Genomic DNA, 25,450 nt, shown 5'->3' with positions numbered 1-25,450 from the left:
GGCGTGGAGGTCGGTTGCCAAGGGGGATGGATTAGGAGTTTGGGATTAGCAGGTGCAAACTACCATATACAGGATGGATTAAGAACAAGGTCCCAGTGTACAGCACAGGGAGCTACATGAATGAACCTTGACAACTGAGGTCATGCTAAGAAGCCAGACACAAAGAGCCATGTATTGATTCCATGAACATGAAACGTCCAGAACAGATAAATCCGTAGCAACAGAAAGATTAGCGGTTGTCAGGGCCTGGGGTGACCGGGGATGGGAAGAAAGTATTTCATGGACATGGGGTCTCCCTTGGGAGTGATGATGATGCTTTGGAACTGCACAGAAAAGGTGGTTATATACTGAATAATAGCATACTGAAGACCGTTGAATTGCATCCTTCCTTTACACGGGTGAAGTGTACAGGTTGTGAATTAAAACTCAGTCTCAGTAAAGCTGCTTTTTGCAAAGGCAGATGGGAGGACAAATTTGGGGTGATTCCACTCACCTGAGAGACTTAGAGGAGTCAAGTTCATAGCAACAGAAAAAGGAATGGTGGTTGCTAGGAGCTGGGGGAGGAGAAAATGGGAGTTTCTTGGGGACAGAGTTCCAGTCTGGGAAGATGAAAACGTTATGGAGTTGGATGAGGCTGACGGTTACAGTGTGAATGTGCTGAATTCCACTGAACTACACACTTGAAAACAGTCCAAACGGTAACTTCCATGTTTTGCTTGCTTTACCATAAAAAACAAACAAACAAAAAAAGGTAGCCAGGGACCGGGTGTTCACAGGGTGAGAAGGGTCATCTCAAAATTACTTGCTAGTCCAAAGGAGGAAACAGACCTAACTTCCCAGTGAGGGGCAGCCAGCAGGACCTCAACCCAGGCTTGAGTCTCTCCTCCTGATGGTGGGACCAGCCTGAAGCTGACCCCTCTGGAGGTCACAGTTCACAGGAAGGCAGGGGCAGGAGACAAGTGAAAAGAGATCACTGAAACTGGTCTCTCCATCCATAGCCGGCTGGCTGCTCAGCAGCTTCCAGTTCTCATAGCCACGCCCACCACCACCTCAGCGTTTCCCTCCGTCCCCCACCCCCGCGCCCCTTCTCTCCTGACCTGCCAGACCCCCTTGACCTGAACTCTAAATACAGGCGAGCCTCAGGGCTCAGTCCCGCCCGCCTCCTCTGTTCCACCCTCCCCTCCCCGTCCTGGCACCCTCTGATTCCACCCACTTGCTGACAACTGCCACACTCACCGTGTGTCAGGTGAGTCCCACTCCTGTGAACCCGTTCCACTCAGGTGTGTGGACACCTCGAACAAAACCACTGGAGAGGTGAAACGGTGCCCGCAAAAAGATGTGTCCACCTGGGTGGGGCCTGTGAACGTGACCTTACTTGGGGAAAGGGTCTCCACACCCCTTCTCCCATGCCTGCATCTCACATCCATGCCACCCTCCCAGCCGTCAGCGTGGGCTCCGGCCACCAGCCAGGCCTCCAGTGATCGGATGGTCCCATTCCTGCCCCCGAAGGACAAAGGCAAGGACCCTCTTCCAGCAGGCCAAGTGGACACACGGAAGGCAGGCCGGGAGGCGGGTGGGGGCGGGGTGCAGGTGCAGTCTCCTCGTCCCCAAGAGCACAGAGGCCAGGGGGCAGGTCCGCCACTGCGAGAGGTCACGTGGGGGTCCCCCAAACCCACAAGTGCCTGGCTCCCCCTGATGGAGGGTCTTTGGGGGCCAGGGGGCCATGCAGCCTTTCTCACTCCCCCAGCATCCCGGGCCCACCACGGAGACACAGGAACAGCTGGGCCAGTGCCAAGCCATGGGTGGCAGAACGTGGGGGCTGGAGCCACAGGACCACCAGCCTGCCTGGGCCAGCCCTGAGATAGGGGAGCGACAGTGGAGGAGATGGCATTTCTACTGGGGCCAGGCTGGACTTCTTAAGATTTGCAAAAGACAGCTGAAGAATCTAGTAACTCCCTGAGGCAGGAAGAGGAGGCCAAAAAGGGTGGGCGTGCAGGGCAACTATGGAGCATCCATGAGACAGTTCCCAACAGCCCCCAGTCCGAGGAGCCAGGAGCCTGGCAGAACTCTGTCACCTGTGAGGCTCAGTCCCAGCATCCGTGGGATGTAGGGTGGGTAGCAGCTCTGACGCCTCAGCTCATCGTCAGTACGTTTGTCCATCTAAAAGTCCAGGGCTCCGAGCTTCAGGGGACCCATTCATTTCCTTTCAAAGGAAGTGGCTTTGCTCCCCAAGCCTCTGCCACTGTGAGCCAGGAATAAGACATCATGGGGTCTTTACAAGACAGAAATAAGATACTTGATAGCGCTGGCAAACGCAGATCATATACATTTTTTTCATCATTTAAATAGAATTCCTAAACCATGCATGAGAAGAACCAGGTATGAAATGTACTTCAGTCTGCTGAAGGGTGGAGATAAATCACGAAGTTCTTTGAAGGTGTAATTTGGTTAAAAAAAAAATAGCAATTCTGATGTGTGCTTATTTTTAATCTCAGCCCTTCTCCATGTGCTATATCAATACTTTGCTTGGGAAAAATATGTAGGATCTACCTGGCAAAATTCTTTGCTTTTTTTGTTGCAGACCCTCCCGGGTGATAAGACATTAATTTAAACATTCATGAGAGTTGCAAGGAAGGTCCTAGACTTTTCCTCCCTTTGGGGTGGGGGGTTTAAATAAAGTTTATTTCTAAAGCTGCTGCTGCTGCTGCTAAGTCACTTCAGTCGTGTCCAACTCTGTGCGAGCCCATAGACGGCAGCCCACCAGGCTCCCCCGTCCCTGAGATTCTCCAGGCAAGAACACTGGAGTGGGGTGCCATTGCCTTCTCTGATTTCTAAAGCTGCTGGCTTTTATTCCTCATCCTAAGACCATTGGTGATCCCCTGGAGGAAGAATCTTTGGAAGCCCATATTTCTTTTTACAAGTCTTGTCCCATTAATTTTATGTGAAAAGATCCACATAAAGTTAGATAGTTTAAAAGATATTCTATACTATGCAATTCCCTCCTCCAGGGGATCTTCCTGACCAATGGATGGAATCTGGGTCTTTTACATTGGCAGGCAGATTCTTTACCACCTGAGCCACCAGGGAAGCCCCTATGCTATGCAAAGATCAAAACAGCATGAAATAATAGAATGGAAAGTCCTTGGGGGTATAACATCTGAAGGGAGAGGAGAGGGCAGCGATGGAGACACAGATGTAGGGAACAGACTTGTGGACACAGAGTGGGGAAGGAGAGAGTGAGGCAAATTGAGAGAGTACACTGAAAATATACATTACCATATGTGAGACAGCCAGTGGGAACTCGCTGAACAACACAGGGGGCTCCACCTATTACTCTGGGACAACCTAGAGGGGTGGGACGGGGTGGGAGGTGGGAGGAAGGTTCAAGAGAGAGGGAATGTATACATTCATGTTGATGTATGGCAGAAACCAACACATACTGTAAATCAATTATCCGCCAATTTAAAATAAATTTTAAAAATAAAATGAATAAACGAAGGGAGAGGAAGAAATTAAACGCAACAGGGTCTACATCCTGTACAGCTGGTTCCAGACGTCTGGAGGGACATTTTGGGATGGCAACCCACTCCAGTGTTCTTGCCTGGAGAATCTCAGGGAAGGGGAGCCTGGTGGCTGCCATCTATGGGGTCACACAGAGTCGGACACGACTGAAGTGACTTAGCAGCAGCAGCAGCCCATCTGCGGTCTCGCTGCGCCACCTGGTGGCCATCAGCGGCAGCAGTGCTCAGCAGCGCCACCTGGCGGGCAGCCTCGAGTTGACCCCGGGAGACTTGGGAAGGGTCTTTTCCCTGAATTCAAGGCTGAGATAGGAAGAAAATGGTCAGGGGCCCCGTTGGCGTGTCCTGCTCTGGCTCTGATACAAGAAGGTGTCAGTGGGGTGTGATTACCTGCTCTCCATCCTGTGTTCTGCACTGCCTGGTGGTGCCCAGCCCAGGGGTCTGTCCTGGCAAGAAGGCTCTGGGTAGGCACCCCTTTGAGAGATGCTAGTATTTTATGCATTTCACAAGCAGGGAAAGAGGCCCTTAGAGAGGTGACCGAGCTCTCAGCCGGGAAGTCCTCCCAGACCGGCTGGTTCACGCCTGGAGAAGGATCATGGTCTGTGATCAGGCACAGTTCAGTACTGGCCCGTGCTTGCTAGAACCGTGGTTTAAAGTCAGACATCCTCACTCTGCCATTTACGTGCTGTGTGACTCTGGGCAACTTGCTGACTTCTCTGAGCTTCAGTTTCCTCAATGAAAACCAGGCCTGGATGGACTAGATCATGCTCAGTGCTGCTCAGCACTAGCATCCCTGGGAATCTGTTAGAAATCTCAGGCTCTGCTCCTGATGTACTGAATCCAGATCAAAAAGGGAAGCCCAGCAATCTGTGTCTTAACAAGCCCTTCCTAGGACCAATTTGCACTCAGGGTTGAGAACCTGTGACTCTCAGCATCTCTGAAACCGCTAAATGAGACAAAGCATTCAGAATGTCTGTTGGTCACTCAATCATGTCTGACTCTTTGCAACCCCATGGACTGTAGCCTGCCAGGCTCCTCTGTTCATGAAATTCTCCAGGCAAGGATACTGGAGTGGGTAGCCATTTCCTTCACCAGGGGATCTTCCCCACCCAGGAATCGACCTCGGGTCTCCTACATTGAAGTCAGATTCTTTACCGTTGGAGCCACCAGGGAAGCCATGTGGAATGTCTGGCCCAGGATAATTGCTCAATAAATGACTACTGTGGTCCTCAAAGTTTGGAGAGTTCAGGTGGAAGGGGGATCTCTTCTTTTCCTTTTTCATATTTTTTTAGTTACAGATGTAACATATTCTGTTAAACATAGAATTATCTTATGACCCAGAGATTTCCCCTCCCGGGTATATACTCAAAAGAAACAGGTATTCAAACAAATCTTATACACCCATGTTCATAGCAGCATTATTCACAATGGTCAAAAGATGGAAACAACCCAAATGTTCATCAACTGACTAATGGATTCACAATAGGATATTATTCAGCCACAAAAAGGAAGAGACCACTGGTCCACGCTGCAACACGGATGAACCCTGAAAACATTTCAGAGAAGCGACCACCTAACGTCACACATTGTAGGATTCTGTTTGTGTGCACTATCCAAAAATGGGCAGATCCACAGAGCCAGAAAATGGATTAGTGTTTGTCGAGGGGTGGGGACTGTTACTGGGTCTGGGTTTTGTTGTTTGTTTTTTTTTAGGGTTGATGAAAATGTTCTGGAACTGGATAGGAGTGACGGTTACACAACACAGTGAATGCCCTAATCATTAATGGCAAGTTTTATATTATGTGTCTTTTGCCACCATAAAAGAAGACAAGACAGGCCTGCTGTGATCCTTCAGAGTTGTGCAGAGCAACCCTGCGACCCCGAAGTAAGCAATGCTAAGAGTTTAAGGACCTTTGACATCATCCTTTTTGCTCAAATAAACTTATGTCCACGTTTATTGGATTCGCCTCCTTTTTAGGATTCTAAGTCCATGAGCTCATACACATCTCCTGGGCAACTTGCTGCTTTTCACGTAATGACACGTCACAGACAACCCTCATGGCCACGCCTTGGCCTGGACATCAAATCATTTGTTGTTGTTTTTTTTAATAGCTGCAAAATGTGGCACCATCCTTCCCCCGTGGTGGGTACCTGGAGGGTTTCCAGGCACTCACCACCAGAAACAGCTGCCATGAACATTGACACACGCATCTCATCATGGCCGGGGGGGCTTCGTCTATGTCGGTATTCAGTTGCTCAGTCGTGTCCAACTCTTTGCATCCCCATGGACTGCAACACACCAGGCTTCCCTGTCCTTCACCATCTCCCAGAGTTTGCTCAAACTCGTCTCCATCAAGTCAGTGATGCCATCCAGCCATCTCATTCTCTATTGCCCCCTTCTCCTCCTGCCCTCAATCTTGCCCACCATCAGGGTCTTCTCGTCTCTGTAGGGGAGATTTACCCAGTGGGGTAGATGGGCCTTCTGAATACCTACCTTGCAATCTGGCAGGGCTGTGGGACGCTGCAAGTTCCCCTCTACAACACTAGAGGGAGCTGTGACCCAAACACTGGCATACACGCGGGCACACGCACACGGCACCACCAGATGGGACCAGTGTTTTATAATTTTTTCCAAATTGCAAATTGGCAGTGCGCACCCACCCAAGGGGTAGAAAGGATGTTGCATGGAGGTACTGATTTGACTCGACAACTGGGGCCTCTGCTGCTGGCCTCCCTTGTTACGCGCCCAGGTTTGGGGGATCCATGGACCCTCGCTGGACACAATGAATGTTCTCAGAAAATGTGTGTTTGATGGGCAATTTCAGGGGTTCAGGCTGAGAAGCCGTCTGAGAGTCCCCGTGGCTGAGCCCCACTCTCAAGTTTCCAGTGGGGCACAGGCTGCCGCAGCTCTGACATTTCCGATGAGCACAAACAGCCACGTTTTTCTAAATGTTAATGGGCTTCTGTGCCCTCTGCTGGGTGCTGGCTTAGTCAGGACGCACTGCGGAGGCTGAGCTGAGAGGCTGGAATTTTCCTCTCGCGCTAGAGCGCTTTTTTTTTTTTTTTTCCTCTCTCTCTCTCTCCTGCAGAACTGGCCCTGAAGTTTTAAGTTCAGAAAGATTTTCTAGAAGTTGCTGCGGAAGCCTTGTACTTAGTACTAAAATCAGCAAAGTTGGAGAGAAATGATCTCTCCCACCCTGGGAATGATTAGTTCTGGATAGAGACTCTCATGGTATAAGGTTTGCTGAAAATTTATGAAGCTTTCTGCACATGGGAAGTGTATTGATTCCCCAGTGAGTAAACATTTTAAGCAAATTAAGTGGTGGTAGCAATATTAATAATAATGGATACTATTTTTCAAGCATCTGCTCTGTGTCAGGCATTGCACCCCTCCCATGATGGCGGGGGCAGGTTTTATTTCCCGAACGCTATGGAAGAAGCAGCAGAGGCTCTGAGACACGCAGTTGCCTGGCCCAAGGCCACCCATCCAATGGCAGAGGGAAATCCTAAGTGGGACCTGCAGGGTAGCCCGCAGGCCCAGGCCCTTTCTGAGGACCACCCACATGGGTCATCTCGACTAGGTTGGGATGGAGATGATGAGGGTCCCTGGAGAGTTGACAGTCTTCCCTGAGGTCGTGCACTAGTTAGGAGTGGAAATAAAAACAGAATCCCGGCTCACAGATACACTGAAAACAGACGATGTCATTAAATCCTAGTGCTGCCTGCAGAAGGTGGCCCTGTTTGTGTATCTTATAAAAAGGGTATTTGGGGGGTCGGCGGGGGGACCTGACCCTCTAACACCAAGGGGAGACTTTCCTCTTGTCAGAATTTAAAGGATTGAGAGCAATTTGAAAAGGGAGTAACTTTCTCACCCTGTGTTTTGATGGCACTCACTGCAGCGAGGCGCCACCAGTGGGTGCCCTTCCGCTTCTCTGGGAAGGTCTAGTCAGTGTCTATGCTGCAGAGAAGGGAGCGTTCAGACCAGAGATGGAGGGAGGACCCGATGGGCAGAACTCAAGCATGCAGCCTCTCAGCCGAGTCTTTGGAGAGAGATGGCCACATGCCCAAGACCTGGGCAGTGACCCGGCGGCCAGGGGTCCAGAGGGGTGGCCAAGGCGAGTGGTCATGTGGTGGGGGCACAGCTGTGCTTAGCGTGAGCCATCCACCTCTCCAGAGAGGCTCCCCTGGTTCCAACGGCTGTTTTCCTGGCTGACATAAGGCACCCTGGTGAGCAGGGCCCCCGATGGCCAGGAGGCGCTGAGGGATCCGAGGACATTGGACAGCTCTTCTGTGGACTCCTGAGCTCAGAGATCATCTGTCTCTTGCTGATCAGAACTTGAGAGCCCAAGAAAGGGTTCTAAATGGTCTTAAATGTTTCTCCTCTCTTCCCCTTCCTCGATCATCAATAATGGAGCCCACTTTAGCCAGTCTGCACCAAGCTCTCAGCTGACAAGAGCTGGCATGTACTGGGTGCCCCCTCCCAACAACCTGGGGGCCCAGACACCATAACCACCCTCCATCCTCCGGTACCCCAAGGCCATAGGGCAGAGCCACCAAGATGCAACCTGGGGTCCACTCTGACCCAGCCCTTACATCCACACTACCCTGGTAGCAGTCCCACTCTGGCAATCGAGTTCAGCCTCTCAGGAGATACGAAATACAGAGCAGGGAGATGGATATTATACCCAGACGATTGATCGTAACTCCGAGGAAGCCAGTCACTCTCCACACAGAGGTGAGGCCCACCTGGGCAAAAGCAGACCACCACTAAAGACCACCCTCAATACCTTGGGCCTAAAAGGATTTCAGGATCCTATACAAATGTTTGAGATCAACCCCTTTAAAAAAAAAAAAATCTGTTGGCTCCAAAGTATGACCCCACAAAACTTCAAATGTTGAATAAAATTATCTGCAAAGCGTAACATGATTGCAACCAATTGCAAATCAACTCTTCTGAGGCTGTGGACAAATTTTATTGACAAGGCAATGCAAGGTTATTTGACTAGAACAACTCGGATGTTAAGATTGTCTGAAAGGAAGAGTCCCCAGGACCTACAGGAGGGTTTTAATGACCCTGCCACAGACCAAGCAAAATGTCATCACAGTTTGGAACTTGTTCAGTTCCTGGCCAAGTGTTTAGCTGAACTGGGGGTGATGAAGACAGAGGGCTTCCCTCCAAAGTTTTGGGGACAAGTGTCAGGCAGGTGACTCTCCTAACAATAAAGACAGGAGAGCAGAACTCCCGGAAAACCCATGACTGTGAGTCACACCACTTGTTAAGTTAAAAGGGTGCCCAGGTCCCCCTGCCAACACACCTCATCAGCTAAATGAACTGACCCCACTGGGTGAGGCTATTTAATATCTGCCTATTGACTTTGGGGAACATCTGCCAAAAACAGGATCTCTGTTTTGACATAGTTGATGCCGAGCTGTATTTTCTTTTTCCCCGACTATTATTTGTCAAACAGATTGCTGAGCTGGGTCCAGCCACGTCCACCAAGCGTAAAGCCACATCATCAACGCGGATCTTCCTTGCAAAGACAGCAGGAAATGCGGCCCATTGATGTAAAAGCTGAATCCAGTTCCAGTTCTTGGGATCTAAGTTGGAGAGAAGGGCAGCTGGGATGCAGTGCCATTTTCCAGCTCCTTAAAAATCAGAACTTCAGAACCAGGGTTCCTTGGAAAATGACTAAGTTCAGGTCTGAGACCAAAAAAAAAGAAAAAAAGAATCTGCACCAGTAGAGGGACCACTGCCACACAGACTAGCCCTGGAAGGGCTTCAGAGAAACACGTGTGGCTGTGGGGGCGAGGTTGGACAGCATCGCCCAGGAACAACCACGGCCATTCCCACCCTGAGGTTTCGGAGCCAGGGAGCAGTCCGAGGAGTCCTAGAGTGTGCCCACCATCTCCCAGGTGAAACAAGTTAGTTTGATGATGTTTGGCAGGCCCATCCGTGTGCCCCAAATCTTCTCCTTTTGTACCATATGCTGGTCTTAAAATAATTCAAAAGAAAAGAAAGTGAAAGTCGCTCAGTCGTGTCCGACTCTTTGGAACCCCATGGATTATACAGTCCATGGAACTCTCTAGGCCAGGATACTGGAGTGGGTAGCCTTTCCCTTCTCCAGGGGATAATTCAAGCCAACACTTAAAAATCAAGATTTAGATTAAAAAGCCAGGTTCCTGGCTCTGGAAAGCTCTAGCTGCCTTTGGCTCACTTACTGCTGAGTGGCAGCATCTTCTTCAGGCAAGGTGTGGGCAGGGTACACGTCAGTCTGCTCCAGTCCTCACCCCTCCGTCTGGTCTCCTACACTCAGCTCATCACTCACATGGCAGCTTTCATGGGCTGTCGAGCCCAGAGCCCAGCATAGACGCTGCCCCCTAGTAAGGATGCTGGAGCTCCCCCAGTTCTAGAAGGACAGGAGAAAGCTAGTGTCGGGGAGGAGAGTGCTTGGACCTTTGGGGATGGGACAAGAGGACAATAAGAAGCTGCCAGTTCAAACTCTCTCCTTTACGAGCTATCGTCATCTTTTGCACTGGTCTCCTTTAAATCCAATGTCAACTCACCCCTTTTCACCAAGAGTAACCAGGGGCCCCTTGTGGGCAACCAAGCTCGGATGTCTTCTGGCCAGCCTCGCTTCCCACCCCAACCCTACCTCTGACTCAGACAGCAGACCCCTCCAGGAAGGCTCAGGAAAACTTCTGGAACATTGCGAGCTCAGGGAGCATCTTGTTCCATGAATTTAACGAGCTGGAATTCACAGGTGACACTGCCCACCAGCCGGCGACAACTGCCCGCCCTGGTTTTGTACCATAACAAGAGCTACTCTCATTGTGTCCATTACCCCTGCTATGCGGATGCATTAGATGGTGTCCAGACGGGAGAGGAGGTAATTGGTCCCCATCACCCCAAGCAGCGTTCCTGGGTATGATGAACAAATAGCTCGAAATTAAAGGCTGGCGTGGGAGTCTGTTAGATCCATAATGGGTTAGGAAATGAACACAAAGTCACCCACTTCTATCAATATTCTCCCCACGTCATTTGCAAACAGGACAGATCATTTTGTGTCTGATTCAGATTAATTGCCATGTTTCCCTGAATTTCTGCTCACCACGGCCACTGTTCACCGTGGACCTGAACTCAGGAAAGTTACCCCGAGTCGGTGTCAACATGCAAACGTTCCTACACTTTGCTGTCCTTGGTGCCGAACCCGGACTTGACTCTCCGAAAAGCCTTGTTCACCACAGGGTCCAGCGGGTCCTTAGTCCCCATCTTCACCAGCCAGTAGAAGAGGAACATCCGTCGCTCGCTCTGGGTACGGTTCAGGCGGCGGGCGACAGACATGGGCGTCTCCCCCTTGGCATCCTTGTCGTTGATGGAGGCCCCATAGTTGAGCAGGAGGCTGATACAGTCCAGCCGGCTCATGGCTGCAGCCACATGCAGGGGCGTCCTGCCCACAGGGGATCTTCCCTGACAGTTGGCACCTGGGAAATAAGAGTCGGCTCAGGGAGGGCCACCCTGCTGGCCAGAGCCAACCTTCAGAAACCTGTTCAAGAAGAAACTCACAGGGAGGGGCCGAGGTTTGGAAAGGAATGCTTTGGAGAATGAATAACTGCTCCCCACCCTGGTACCAGTGCCACGAAGGGATCACTCCTGTATCCCCCCGACCCAGCATCCAGCCCTGCTTCACCCTCAGGCTCCTCTTGTGGCAGACAAAGACCTTTCTACAATCCTCGCTCAAATCCTTGGGGCAATGTTCTCAGTCTTCACCGCTCTGTCCTACCCACCTCGCCTTATCACTCTAGCATTACCCACCCCCCGACTCAGCGATCTTCCTCCCCCACCATTCCATGCTTCACTTAACCAGCCTTCTAGCTTTATCCTTTCAACACACCTGCTCCCTTACCTTGCCTCAGGATCTTTGCACATGCTGTTTCCTTTGCTAAAAACACTCTCATCCTTCCGCCCCTCCCTTGGGATAACCTTATGTTTCTTGAGGTTTCATTCACTTCCTCAGGAAAACGCTCCTTAGTCCTCCTCCCCAAGAATCCCCCTGTGCATAGTTTAGTCACGTCTGACTCTTTGTGACCCCACAGACTGCACCCCGCCAGTCTCCGCTGTTCATGGGATTCTCCAGGCAAGAATACTGGAGTGGGTTGCCATGCCCTCCTCCAGGGGATCTTCCCACCCCAACGATTGAACCCACATCTCTCACATCTACCTGTGTTGGTAAGAGGGTTCTTTACCACTGAGCCATCTGGGGAGCCCCTGCATTTTGTTCAATAGATCTTCTGTGTCTCCAGAACATTCCACGCATGACTGACCATGGAATTAATTATTTGTAATAATTTGCTGACTTGCCTTCATAAACTCCACATGGGCAGAAAACATGCTTGTTTTGATCATTGCTGTTTTCATCCCCGGCACGTAGCCTGGGTGATGCCTGGAGAAGACAGGCCCCTGGAAGATGTCAGAGGCTGAGCAGCCTGACTCATGGACGGACTTCACTTGGATTGAATCCCTCACTGTCTCCCACAGATGGGTGGGCTAATGACAGGTGTCCAATATAGACTTGTTGAATTGAATCAAATTCTGGGTAACAAATACCATGACAGAGAGAACAAGGCAATTCAATTATACGCAGCTGACATTTTGGTAGCCAGTTTTTATGAGCTATGACTGGTCAGTGAGGTAAAGTTTTAAATGGGTTCTCACAACACCCTGCCTTGGCCCCAGTACCTCTTTACAGCTGCTGTCTGCAAAGGACAGAAAACTTTGCCAAGCTGGCTGTAATTTTTTAACTGGTGCTTTCAAATACATCACAGTTCCATCAGAGTGAAAATGACTTTTTATGAGCTTAAAGGACTGCTGGGCCGTGAAAAGCCCATATTTCATCCTACAACAGGAGAAGTGCAGAAAGAGGGGAGGACCGTCACAAAAACCCCTACCCATCACAGACATACGGCCTGTCATCCTGCCCAAGCATTGGAGATGTTTTTCCAGCTTGGTTGGTGAAAGTGGGGGAAATAGCACAGAGAGCCTGGGATCAAGGCCAAAGGCTGGGAAGAGGGGGTCTAATCTGGAGCCAAGTTGATGTGGGAGATCCTCAGATGAAGCCCCCTCCTGAGCCCCAAGAGTGTGTGCATGCCCAGTCATGTCTGACTCTTTGCAACCCCATGGATTGTAATCTACCAAGCTCCTCTGTCCTTGGGAGTCTCCAGACAAGAATACTGGAGTGGGTTGCCATTTCCTTCTCCAGGGGATCTTCCTGACCCAAGGATCAAACAGGCACCTCCTGCATTGGCAGGCAGGTTCTTTTATCATTGAACCACCTGGGAAACCAGTGATCAAATACTCTGTGCTTTTTCTGGAGGAAGCTGGTGGCCTGGGATGTCTGACACGGTTTTCTCATGTTTTTGAATGGTCTGCACCTCAGTCCCAGGCCTCTTTTCCCCCAAACGCTCTACATTCAGGAAAGATAAAACATACTCTCAAAGAACCTCAGGCAAAGCCCTTTAATTGGGAGACAAGCCAGGCTAAGGCTTCTGTGTCTGTGGACAGAGAGAGTAATTGCCCTTTGGTGGAGGAGAGATGAAAACAAGGGTGTGGGACAAATAATTCAAAGGCTTGGAGAAAGGAGACTGGCCAGCTTGCCAGCCACCAAGGAAGGGATGTCAGCATGGGGCTAGACTCCTTGGGCAGAAAAGGGACCCCAGGTGGGAAGGAAATAACAGGATGGTCTGGGAATATCCCCAGCGGGGTCTGGTTGGACACTATGAACCAGGAAGCCCTGTGACGTGGTGTCCTGAAAAATTCTGTCTTCCTGAACCCTGGCCAAGAGAGGCTGTATTGCCTCTCTTGGCCTCAGTTAGCATGTCCTCAGCCCCCTCAGACAGTGAACGAGTGGCCCAGTGGGGACCTTAATTGGTGGTTGACAAACTTAGGTCCAGGAAACCACTACTGAGCGAACCAGGAGGACAAGCCACTGTGACCCCCTTGCCTGCAAAAGACCCTACTCTTGAACATACTCAGTGGACATGAAGAAGAAACTGATCCACTCAGTCGTGTCTGATTCTTTGTGACCCCATAGACTGTTGTCTACCAGGCTCCTCCGTCCATGGGATTTTCCAGGCTAGAATACTGGAGTGGGTTGCCATTTCCTTCTCCAGGGTATCTTCCCGACTCAGGGATTGAACCCAGGTCTCCCGTATTGCAGACAGACGCTTTACTGTCTGAGCCACCAGGAAAGCCCCTCAATGGACATGAGTTTGAGCTGATTCTGGGAGATGGTGAAGGACAGGGAAGCCTGGCATGCTGCAGTCCATGAGGTTGCAAAGAGTCAGACATGACTCAGTGACTGAACACCAGCCACGTGAACATACCCAGCCGCTATGAGATTTACCGTGTTCTAGAAGGTATTGCACAGCCTCTGAGTGGCCCCTGTGTGAGGCAACATACAAGGCCACGAACGCTCTCTGGGAAATCCACTTCTTCCACTGCCTGTCGTCAAAACGCCCCGAATTTGCAGTTCGGTAGAAAGTGTCTTCGGCAACGCCGAGGCAAGCCAGCTGGATGAGACACACAGTTACATGCGTGAGTCTCAGTGACCTCGGGAACACAGAGGCACCTGGCTGGTGGGTCCCGGGACACCCTGGCGGGGAAGTCAGCTTGGACGCCACGTGCAGGAGGTGGATGGGACAGGCCGGGTTGGGGGGTGGTGGTAGCAGCCCCTAGGGGAGGGAGAAGCTGGAAACCAGCCAGGGGTATCTCTCTCTGCACGTCCAGGAAACACAAATTTACCACCAGACAGGCTTGGGAGGCAGGAAATTCTTCCTGTCCATGTTTTGAAGAGAGAAAAATAGCTTTTCTGGGTGTCCAGAGGAAGGGGGCTGCAGCCCTGAAGGAAGACCCCCGCCAACACCGAACACCCCCCCACCTCCAAGGGAGCACGCACTCCTAGGGAGAGTTGATGAACCTTGGCCTTCCGGTCTATTCTTAGGCCCATTGTCTCCGTTAACGTTTGGGACACTCTGAACTCTGCTGTCAGGTGAATAACAGCCCTGGGACAGAATCTTCTCATGGAGAATTAAAGATCTGAGCCCTGGAGGAAGGCTACGGCTCCAACGGAGAGGAGCCCAGTTCCTGATGCAGGGGGGTGATGACAGTTCTGGCCCAAGATGAGTTGGGGGAGACCCACCCCACATTCAAAGCAAGAGTCAGAGAACCCAGAATGGACACAGCCCGAGAGGAATCCAGGGAAGGCAGAGGAGGGGGAGAAACGCAGAGAAGGAACCAGAGAGTTGTGCAAATATTGGGGGGATGGGCTCTAAGGCTCTTGCTCCAGGGCAGCAGGGTTGCTGGGTCCCTGCCCTGACGTCCTAGAACCACCGCCGCTCCCCAGAACCCCATCCCAACCACCCCCCTCCCCAGGATCCGCATCCCAGCCAGAAGTGAACTGTCTCCTCCACAGGTTCCTCGCTTGTCATCGAATTTATTTTCCACAAAGAACTTGCACTTGCCCCCTGTGTCTGAGCGATTCACCTTCACTGTTGGGTAGACATTTCCTCCTCCAGTCTCACTCCCGCCCCCGCCTGCCCCCACCCCCGCCCCACACCAGAGCCCTGCTCAAGGCCTGGCCAAGGGTCAGGGCTTCTGTGTTTCCAAGCCTCTACCTGTCAGGTAGGGGCAGACCCCTGGGACTTTTTTTGGTTTTTTTGCAGCGACGAACGCTCTGGACTGCACAGTTCCAACTTATCTGGCGTCCTCGGCTGTTAGATCAGGTTTTCAACTTTACCAAATATACTTGTGGTTGCTAGTGGTAAAGAATTTGCTTGCAATGCAGGAGACCCAGGTTTGATCCCTGTGTCGGGAAGCTCCCTTGGAGAAAAGAAAGGCAACCCACTCCAGTATTGTTGCCTGGAGAATCCCATGGACAGAGGAGCCTGGTGGGCTACTCCATGGGGTGGCAAAGAGTCGGACACGACTGAAGAGACTTAGAATGCATGCAAATATACAAGTGAATAGAAAAAGGGCTGCCCTGGTTCCTTTCGGGGTAGAGTGACTGGGTTACAAATCACAAGTCCGTGGACAGGGAGAAACCGCAAAGCCAAACAGCAAATGGAAACACACGATTTGATCATGATGACAAGTCATTGTTATTCTCTCTACTCTGCAACTTTCAATAAATATTCACATTAAAGAACAAGCAACTTCCCCCTACACACATACCCATACACAATCTACAGTTGCTTCATAAAGTATAATATCCATTTAAAGAAGCATGAAAACACCTTACTGGAATCCCCTTCCACAGCCGCCAAAACCAGTTCCGTCCATCCATCATAGTGCCAGATACATAATGAAATAATTCCACCAGGAATAACGTCGTGGAACTTCAGCGTAGCATCATCCATCAAAATTCCTATGGGGAACAATTTTTATCTTTAAAAAGAAAAATCAGGCATTAAAGATAAATTGTTACCCTGGTTTAGTGAAGAGATTATCTTATTTGTGATATTTGGGTATCACAAAAATACTTTGAGACACTTGAGCACTAGTCTCATTTGATAAAACCACGTATGTCTGTTTGTAGTAGCTGATATTTTTTTAGAAAATGAATTTGGCTTAACTCAAAGAGAAGCCAAACCTTTCCCCACCAAAAAAAAAAAAAAAAAAGCAATAAATCATAAAATTCTGTAAGTATAACTTGCGTGTGTGCATGCTAAGTCGCTTCAGTAATGTCCAACTTCTTGCCACCCTATGGACTGTAGCCTCCCAGGCTCCTCTGTCCATGGGATTCTCCAGGCAAGAATGCTGGAGTGGATTGCCATGCCCTTCTGCAAGGGGATCTTCCCAACCCAGGGATCACACCACACCTCTTATGTCTCTTGCATTGACAGGCAGGTTCTTTACCACTAGTGCCAACTGGGAAGCCCCAGTTATAATTTAACCCATCACACACAAAAAGTACATGAAGTGAACAAAAGTCATTTCAGGAGGCCAACTCTAAGTAGAACTACTTGAAGTAACTGTAAATTACAGACAGGTAATAAAGTGGTTATACAAGTCATATACCCCTAAACTAAAATACTGATTCTGGTTAATGTTGTCATCAGTTAGCTTAAAGAGGTAATAATGAGAAAAAAATGTTGGATCTTTCAAATTATAGTCTATGGCAGCATTTCTCAACCTCTGCACTCGTGACCCTTGGGGCCAAATGACTATCTGCTGTGTGATCTTCCTGGACATTGCAGGGTCTTTATAGAATTCCTGGCCTCTACCCCCAAGGTGGCGGCAGCCTGCTCAGCTAGGTGTGACCACTGAAATGTCTCTAGACTTTGCCAGATGGCCTCCAGGGGGACAAAACTGCCCCAGTGGAGACCCTATGGTAATATGAGCATCTCCATGTCGACCCCCACCATAATTTGGACTTGGTATGGAAGAAAAGTATGGTATCCTGTCTATGTGTCATCACCCAAAACTGCCCCTTACTCATACCCTTGGGGGAAGATGGTCAGAATTAGTAGAAGAGGACTGTAGAACATTTTAAGAAAATGAAGTTGATTTCAGTTTACCTTTGGAAATACACACACACATCTTCCTACCTGGCCACCTGTAATCTAGCTGAAGGATTAATCGGCCTTTTCCAATAAGCAGACCTAGGAATGGAATGTCTCAACTCTGCCCAGGTTGGATTATCATTTATTCCGAGTAGAATTTGTGAGCATTTTTGGTTTCATGATTGAGTGATTACTAAGTGCCAGTACTCAGCACCCACATTCTTTAATCCTCACGACAAGCCAGGTTTGGCTGGTCCATTTGCCGCAGAAGCAGACCGAGGCTCACATGACCAGTGAACAGCAACACCAGGACTCCAACCAGCCCTGCCTCTCCTCGATGCCCTGCCCACTCACTCTAGACTTTGTTGGCACCCTTTGGTTCCCAGCAACTCCAGTTGGTGGATGGAAACATGGAACAGCGATTAGCAAATCTGTTAATTAGGGTCTTATTTGTGCTTCTCACACTGAGGATAATCAGTAATTAGTCTAAATAAGACAACTCGATGACTTCCTAACAACTTTGAAAAAACTGGAGCAAGGTGGTGTTTCTCGGAGAAAGACAAGAGCACGATTCACACCAGCTAAACAGCTCTTAGAGGAGAAGGACATGGCAACCCGCTCCAGTGTTCTTGCCTGGAGAATCCCAGGGACAAGGGAGCCTTGGTGGGCTGCCGTCTATAGGGTCGCACAGAGTCGGACACGACTGAAGTGACTTAGCAGCAGCAGCAGCAGCAAACAGCTCTTAGAGAAAATCAGAGCACATTCTCCTTTTACAGGCAGGCAGCAACTGCCTTCGGCTTGGACAAATACTAATTATCACCACCTAAATAAATTATTAGAGTTGACAACAAACATGGGAAGGCGACCCGCCTCCAGGAGAATGCTTCACCCCCTTTTAGAGTTAAGTCTTTCAGGGTTTTCACACACATTATCTCATTTGATCCTCTCTGGCAACCTTTGAGGTGGGTAAAGAGGCTTCAGACTGATTATTTATTGGAAGAAGCCCAAATTTCTTCCATCATCGTGGTATACCTTCTTTCTTGTTTGCCGTCAACAGTAAGGATGGCAACCACAAGAGAGGTCAAGCTTCTAACAGTTGCTAAGTGCTTGCTGACTAACAGGATTGTGACATCAGTGTTAAGCCACTTCGTCTCTTTCTTTCCCTCTTAGCTTTCTTGAATCTATCGCTCGGCATAGCTCATGGGTGAAAATAAATTAACAGGAGGGGTGTCAGACATCTGCAGTTCAAGACACATAATTCTTAAATTACTTGCTTTGGGACTCTAAGCACTTCCATAGCTCACTTCACTTTTAACACATTAAATCCAGGTACATTTCTTTCCACATAAAATCTCGAAAATGCTCTTAAGCATTCTTCCAAATACTGCTCTAGCAAAGCAAATACATCATGAAAAATGCTTAACCGATTTCCAAGAGGGTAAAGGAAAGGACTTTGCTCTTCAGTATGCATTCTGTGTTTCTGGAGTCGTTTCTGCCTAAAGGAGGAAACGGCACTGAGGATTCCGGAGCTAATGGGGCTGTGGTTTACAAATCAGGATACTGAGCCCCAGAAGGGCAATGTCTGGGAGCTTGGAGCTCGGGGAGACAGGCTGCTTCAAGTCTTCATCTCTATCGCTTCACGGCCCCTGCAGTATAACTGCAGTCTCTCTGCGCCACCGGCTGTTCACTTTCTCTGTGCAGCAGCCCAGAGAGTTATTTTTTACCTTTGTTTTCTTGTTTTTGTGCTGATTTCAAGCAGGTGGGGAGATGGTAGAGGCTGGGGGGCTTTGATCCTGCTCTCATATTCTGCATATCATAGGGATGGGATGGGGACAGCCAGACCCACGGGGTGAAGGAAGGAGACCCTAGGGGGAGAGGATGTGCTCTGGGTCCACTGGATGTCTCCTATGTGGGGTTTATCTGGACAGGGGACCTTGGGGTCCTGAGTCAGTCACAGGGAGCTTTGAGTGCTGGGTTCTGATTCCGGTTGGGCTAGCTTTGAGCTCCTGACATGGACAAGGAGGCAGCTTGAGATTTGAGGTCCTGATATGGACTGGGTCAGTGTCCAGTATTTGGGGTTCAAATGTGGACAGGGTTTGTTTTGAGATTTGGGACTCTGATGGAGGCAAGGTTTGCACTCTGCCTGGGGGTCCTGGTGTGGGAAGGATCTGTTCTGGGATGTAGAGTCCTTCTGTGGGAAGGATTTGTTTTGGCATTTGGGGGTCCTGGATAGCATAGGGATGAGGAATGGGATAGGTCTGCCCTGGATTCAGTGGCAACAGGTTCTGCTATGAGATTCAGAGTCCTGATATAGGCAGGGTTTGGTCTTGAACTTGGGGTTTAAATGTGACTGAGGCTGATGTGGGATTTGGGTTTCAAACACAAGCAGAGTTTGCTTTGAGTCTGGGGGTGGGGGGTGGTCCTCATGTAGGCAAGGCTTGTTTTGAGCTTTGGCTTCCTTACACGCATATGGCTGGCTTAAACCTCGGAGGGCAAACATGATTTCCATGGAGGTTTGGGGTTCAGATACGAGTACACTGGACTTGAGTTTTGGGGTTCTATTGTGAACGGACTCTGTCTTATGCTTTAGAGCTCTTCTGAAGACTCTTGGCCTGGGCTTCTGGTGTGGTCACAGATGAGTTGTCAGATGTGGGCAGAGTTCATTTTGGGGTCTGACATCCTTATGTAGACAGAGACGGCTGATGGAATGGGGTTCAGATGAGTGATTGGTTAGGCAGAGATGAGGGACTCAGAATTGAGCCCATCTGCTCTGGGATTCAGGTTTCTGTTGTGAGCAGGGGGTCACTTGGGGATTGTATTTGAGGTTCAAACATGAGAATGGTTTGCGGAGAGATGTGGGTTCTGAGGCTCACAGAGTTTGTTTAAGGCTCTAGTGTCCTGGAGTCTACTTGGTTGCTGGAGGATTCAGGGTTCTCATGGTCACTTGGTTTAGTCTAGGGATTAGGGGGTTCAGTCTTGGGCAGATTGGTTCTTGGCTTGAGGGCCCTGAAATGAGCAGGGCTTGTTCCAAGCTCTAGTGTCTGTGTGTGGACACTTTGCCAAAGAATCCAGGGTTCTGAAGTAGTCACGGTAACCTTGGAGATTTGGGGTAAGTTTTAGGCAGGCTTGTTCTGGGCTTGGGGTCCTTGCGTGGATACAACTGAATGGTGGATTGGGGGTCCTGGTGTCCCACAGCGTAGCACAGACACTGGAAGTTTGCCTCCATTTGGGGGCCTGACATAAGCAGGTTTGTGGGGTCTGTTGAGGACAAATGTTTCAGGCTTGAGGTCTTGTGTGGCTTTGGGACTTGGGTCCCTGATGAAGAGAGACATGGGAGTCTGAGAGTCTGGGTGTCTGAGGGTCCTAGGGGGGTGGGCAGCGTCTGGTTTGGGATTGGGGGCTCTGACCTGGACTGGGTTGACAGGATGGACTAGACAGCTGGCTTTGAGACTGGAGGATTTGCTACAGATCAGGGTCTTGCTGTGGACAGGGTTTGCCTGGAGATCTGAGGTCTAACAGGAACCCAGCTTTTCTGGAATTGGGAAGTCCCTAGGTGGCCAGGATTGGCTTTTCCACCTGGAGTTTCATGGTGTGGGATTTGTTTTGACCCATCTGGGGGTCCTGGTCTGGGCGGGCTTCCCTTGCCCCATTGTAGGTTCAGAGGGGACTTGGCAGCGGGGTGGAGAGGAGTGCACGTGGCCAGGAAAGGGGTCGGGCAGGGGCCACCTTGGTCCAGGTACTGCAGCCGCTGCAGGTTGAAGGGAATGCCGGCTGTCAGGTCCAGCTCCTCTTTGAGCTCCCGCACCGTCATGTTGCTGCGGCAGTTTGTTACGCGGAACATCTCCCCGGAATCTTCCAGCAGCACTCGCATGGCGAAGACATCCGGGACCACGTCAGTCGCCTGGTTCACGGCCTGCGGGTCCCCGACGTGGTTCCAGCCGCGGGTGCGGGACCGCAGCTGTGGGGAGTGGGGCCGCGGGCCGGCAGAGTCCGCCCCCGGCGTGGGCGGCCAGGCCGCAGCGGGGTCGCGGCGAATGGTGCCCCTCGGCGGCGTCGCTGCCTCCGCCGCCCCCCTCCTCATGGCCCGCAGCCCGGCCCCAGCCGCTTTACCCCGTCTTGCGCGCATCATCGCAGCCGCTTGACCCGTCTTGCGCGTCATCCCCGCTCCAAGAAGTGGTCGCGCGTCACCGGCGCCCCCGCCCCTCCTCCGGACAGGTGACCCCCCCACCCGCCCCGCCTACCCGCGGTGGGCCGATGGGCCGCCGCAGTTAACCAAAGCGGGCTTCACGTGGACCTGGTGCAGCTTCTTGAATAAGGGGAATGGGCACGGGCGCTTCTAAAACAGTGGGGAGATTTACTGAGATCAATACAGAGGCATCACCACGAGGCGTGCGCCCCCGCACCACACCCCCAACTCCCCTTCCCAGCTGAACGTCAGGTCCTTTAAGCGGGAAAACTGTGGCCTCTTCTTGTCTGTTTAAAATACAGTCATTGCACAATTCGGGGCCAACTACCTGTAGGAATTATGCCTGAATAACGCTCTAAATCATCTCTGCATGCATCCTCTATGGAGAGCTGTGAAGTGCAGTCTTTAGTCATGCTTTAAAATCGTATTTCGAGCATAAATGAAAAAGGCAACATTGCAGAAATATGACTCCTTTCAAGCAGATCTGGATCCAACCTGACAGTGGGGGGGGGGGGTGAGGGGGGGGCGGGGGGGGCGTGGGGGGGGGGCGGGGGGGGGCGGGGGAGGGGAGGGGAGATACTGGGCTACCCCGGAAGTGGGAGATGGACCTTCCCCAAAATTTGCAAATCTGCACTGAAATCCATCAGTGCTGAAAACGCTCTGGGATTCTTGGAGTGAGAAAGTGCCAAAGAAAACACTATGAGAAGGACAGTGAAGGACACGTCCACTTAGGGACAGTCTGAGACGGTTCTGTTGCTGAGATGCCTTTCAAAGCAGCCCTATTGGTGAGAAACCAGCTTGTGCTTTTCCATTATATTGCCAGAGGCCGAGTGCAAGTCAGATCACAGACACTCAACGCTGCATCTATGAACTAACATGTAAAGACCTAAACTGATGAGAAACCTACAGGAGAGAACAGCAAGGGCAACATGAACAATTTTAGGAAAAAATCTCAGTTGTTACAAAAGAAGAATAAAATGTGAGCTTTAAACATAACTTTTTGCAGAGAAGTGACAGTCATTAAAAAAAAAAAAAAAACTTTGCACTGGAAAGGCATTCATATAAAACTATAGAAAATTTTAACACTTATAAACTGAAAATTTAAAGGTTAGGTTATTCATCAAAGAGTCTTGACCAGTCTCTACCAGCACAGATGATTCAGCAGGCAAATCCTACCCATCACAACACAAACTTAATTTGTTTTCTTTAATGGAAAGTGAAGCTCTGCACAGAATACAAGATTCCAGCTGAATAAGTCTACATTGCTGCTGGATCAACAGATTTCAACAACACGACAATCTCAATTTCTAAGCAATAAAAAAATTAAAATTTGCTTGTTACCGAAGCAAAACAATAGCTCCATCTATTTACTCTAAGCAAGCACTGAATATGAGATAATTTTTTTTTCTCTTAATATGTAGTCTCCAATGTATTAAATCACTCTTTCCTGAAGTTGCCAAAATGCTATCTCCTGGGTTAGCAATACAATTTGAAGTTCTCATACATGTGCCTTATTTTCTTTGGCACGGTATGGATTCCTTCCTTACTTTTTAGAGTCAGCCCAGTGGAATTTGGGGGAGGGGAAAGCATCAGAAACTCAATATTAGCTCAAGAAATTTTATTTAAAAAAAAGGAAAAGAAAGATAAGAAAAAGATCCCAGGGAAGAATGGAAATAACTCATGTGCCCTTTGCAGCCCGCTCTCGGACCCCAAACAGGCTGCTCCTTCCTCCCTGCCTGTTGGCCTTTGAGAAGATAAAAATAGAAAAAAGAAAAATAACATCAGCATACATGCATGCAAAACTTAATCAGATGTTTCTAGAACCTTGAGTTATTAATTAATCAAAAACCTTTTAAATTCTAGAGCATCTTTCTCTTGGTCTAGATTTTAAAAGCACAAACTCTTAAGTCTTATGTACTTAGATTTGAAGTGTATCATAACTTAAGCCCCTACATCACTGGTGTTTGTGGCCAACTATATAGATTGATCAGAACTGTGCTTTCCTATTTTTAAGATTCTAAAGCATCAGATATAAAGTTCAAATCCATGCATCTCAGTGATCAATTTCCCTCCCATCTCTTAAACAAATGATAATATAGCCATATAAGAATGAAAATAAAAAAAAAAGAATGAAAATCTTTCTGCTTTATGTCTCTATCAAAAGCCAATATATCTCTTTATGGAAACGGTTCCTGCAAGAAGGGGAGGCGTGAGTGCCTGAGAAAAAGGTCAGAGTACAATTTATAACAAAAGTACAATATTAGAAAGAGTGCCATAAATCATGCTTTAGTAGATTTCTTTAACTATCACATCTCTCACAAGTAAAAAAAAATGGGGCTATATTTGCAGCAACTCCAAGTAGAACATAAATTTAAATGATGTATTTGTTCTGTTCACTGATAGGAGACTAATCTTACATTAATATATTTTCTTCCCGTCAAGAGTTATTTACATATGCACAATATTTCAGTTAAAAATAAAATATAAAACCATAAACTATATTTTATGGGAAAGCATGACGGAAGCCAAATACGCAAATCTATTGAAGACGTAAAAGCTTCTAGTAAAGTACTTTATTTTTGGAGAGGGGGTAACTGGGGGTCAAATAATATCATCAGTAATAGACAAAACAAACTGCTACCAGACAGTCTGATGTCATGGAGGCTCCCACACTCAGGGAGCCACCTGGTTCTACAACCTTTGCACAGACTTCCTGATCTGGCATGTAGGGGCACAGAAGCAACTCAGTGCCTGCCAGTGCCTGTCCCAGGAGCAGTCCCTGTGACCGCAGATGGAAAAGGGGTCCCTGGAGGACACAATATCAAAGTCTCAGAAACTTTTCCTCCCCAGGCAGGTATGACACCGTCAGCTCCTCTTCAAGTTACGGTAAGCAGCACGTGCCAAGCTCAAAATGATTGGCTTGCAGTGATCACAGATGGGTTAGTTCTGTTCTTGCAGCATGCCGAGGGTCTGTAACATTCCCCCGCTTTGGTTCTAGGGCAGCAAAAAAGGTAAGATCTTGGTTCTGGTCGGACAGCAAAGCCAGGACAGTCTCTTCAGAAACTCCAAGATGAGGGTTACCAGCATTTCTAAAATAAGCTAAAAAGACAAGACACGAAACTGAATCACAGGGGCCATGAACTGTGTCCTAAAACACACGCTGGTTTGGGCTGGGTTTTCTCTTTTTTAAAACCACGTCTCAGGACAATACACCGTGTTTCATAAAGCCCTTTAAAGTAGTAAAATTGCTTTAATCAAAGAGTATCTCCTAACTTGTAAACACAAACTTTTTAGAATAGGTAGGCATATTTTTAAAACTATGACTAAAAATCTTTTAATATTATCTTTTCTTCCCTCCAATACAAAAGAATCGGCAACTTAGAACACAGGAAGTGGGGGTCAGGTTGCTGGCAAGCTAGGGTACAGGATGGGAGAGAAGAGGCAAGACGGGTATATGCAGGGCAGGATTTAAGACATTTGCCTGTACCCCTGGTGCAGAATTGAACTATCTTATGTTAGGCTGTTCAGGCTTAAAATAACTGACTAGGTTGGGATATAAACTATTTCTGACTGACGACAAAATTAATATCATTAAAACCCAATCATAGTTAATGCTTAAATTGACTTCCTTTCATAATCTCTATGTCAGAGCTTAAAACTCATAAAAGTTTCTCTCGTTTCTAGAAGACTATGTAATGTTTTGTGTTTTAGCATATGTTTATTAAATATAAAATAGCTATCGAATTTTACTAGCCATTTTATAAGTAACGTTTTATGCATAAAGTAGGGCTTCCCTGATGGCTCAGCAGGTAAAGAATCTGCCTGCAATGCAGGAAACGCAGAAAATTTGGGTTTGATCCCTGGGTCAGGAAGATTCCCTGGAGTGGGAAATGGCCACCCACTCTAGAATTCTCACCTGGCGAACCCCATGGACGGAGGAACCTGGCAGGCTACAGTCCGTGGGGTTACAAAGAGTGGGATATGACACATACACATGCATAAGACATAACAATTTGTATAATAAATCTGAAGTATGCCATATCACACAATTTGCCACAGTTCCTGAAAGAGGAAAACCAGCTGCTGTCTGATGAAATTTAAAATCTGTAAGCTCAGAAAACTGGCCCAAGTACCCTTTTCCAATAGTATCTGCCTCAGAGCTTTGGCAAGCAAAACCCTCTCGTTTGGC

General features: G+C 48.9%; 1 protein-coding gene and 1 long non-coding RNA gene across 2 annotated transcripts; one reads left to right on the top strand and one right to left on the bottom strand.

Moving 5' to 3' along the window:
- Positions 1-10,208: 10,208 nt before the first annotated feature.
- ANKRD60 (ankyrin repeat domain 60) lies at positions 10,209-21,529 on the bottom strand. Its single transcript, XM_025001163.2, has 4 exons — positions 20,802-21,529; positions 15,807-15,937; positions 13,919-14,084; positions 10,209-11,000 (listed from the first exon to the last, which is right to left on the bottom strand). Exons 1-4 carry the CDS (start codon positions 21,232-21,234, stop codon positions 10,699-10,701), a joined length of 1,032 nt encoding a protein of 343 aa, XP_024856931.2. The 5' UTR covers positions 21,235-21,529; the 3' UTR covers positions 10,209-10,698.
- LOC132346937 (uncharacterized) lies at positions 19,686-23,391 on the top strand. The gene is made up of 2 exons (XR_009496964.1): positions 19,686-20,322; positions 22,085-23,391. It is a non-coding gene; the product is annotated as an uncharacterized lncRNA (long non-coding RNA).
- Positions 23,392-25,450: the final 2,059 nt, after the last annotated feature.

The sequence above is a fragment of the Bos taurus genome, chromosome 13 (genome assembly GCF_002263795.3).
Source record: "Bos taurus isolate L1 Dominette 01449 registration number 42190680 breed Hereford chromosome 13, ARS-UCD2.0, whole genome shotgun sequence".
Lineage (NCBI taxonomy): Eukaryota > Metazoa > Chordata > Mammalia > Artiodactyla > Bovidae > Bos > Bos taurus.
This window is presented reverse-complemented; position numbering and strand designations above follow the sequence as displayed.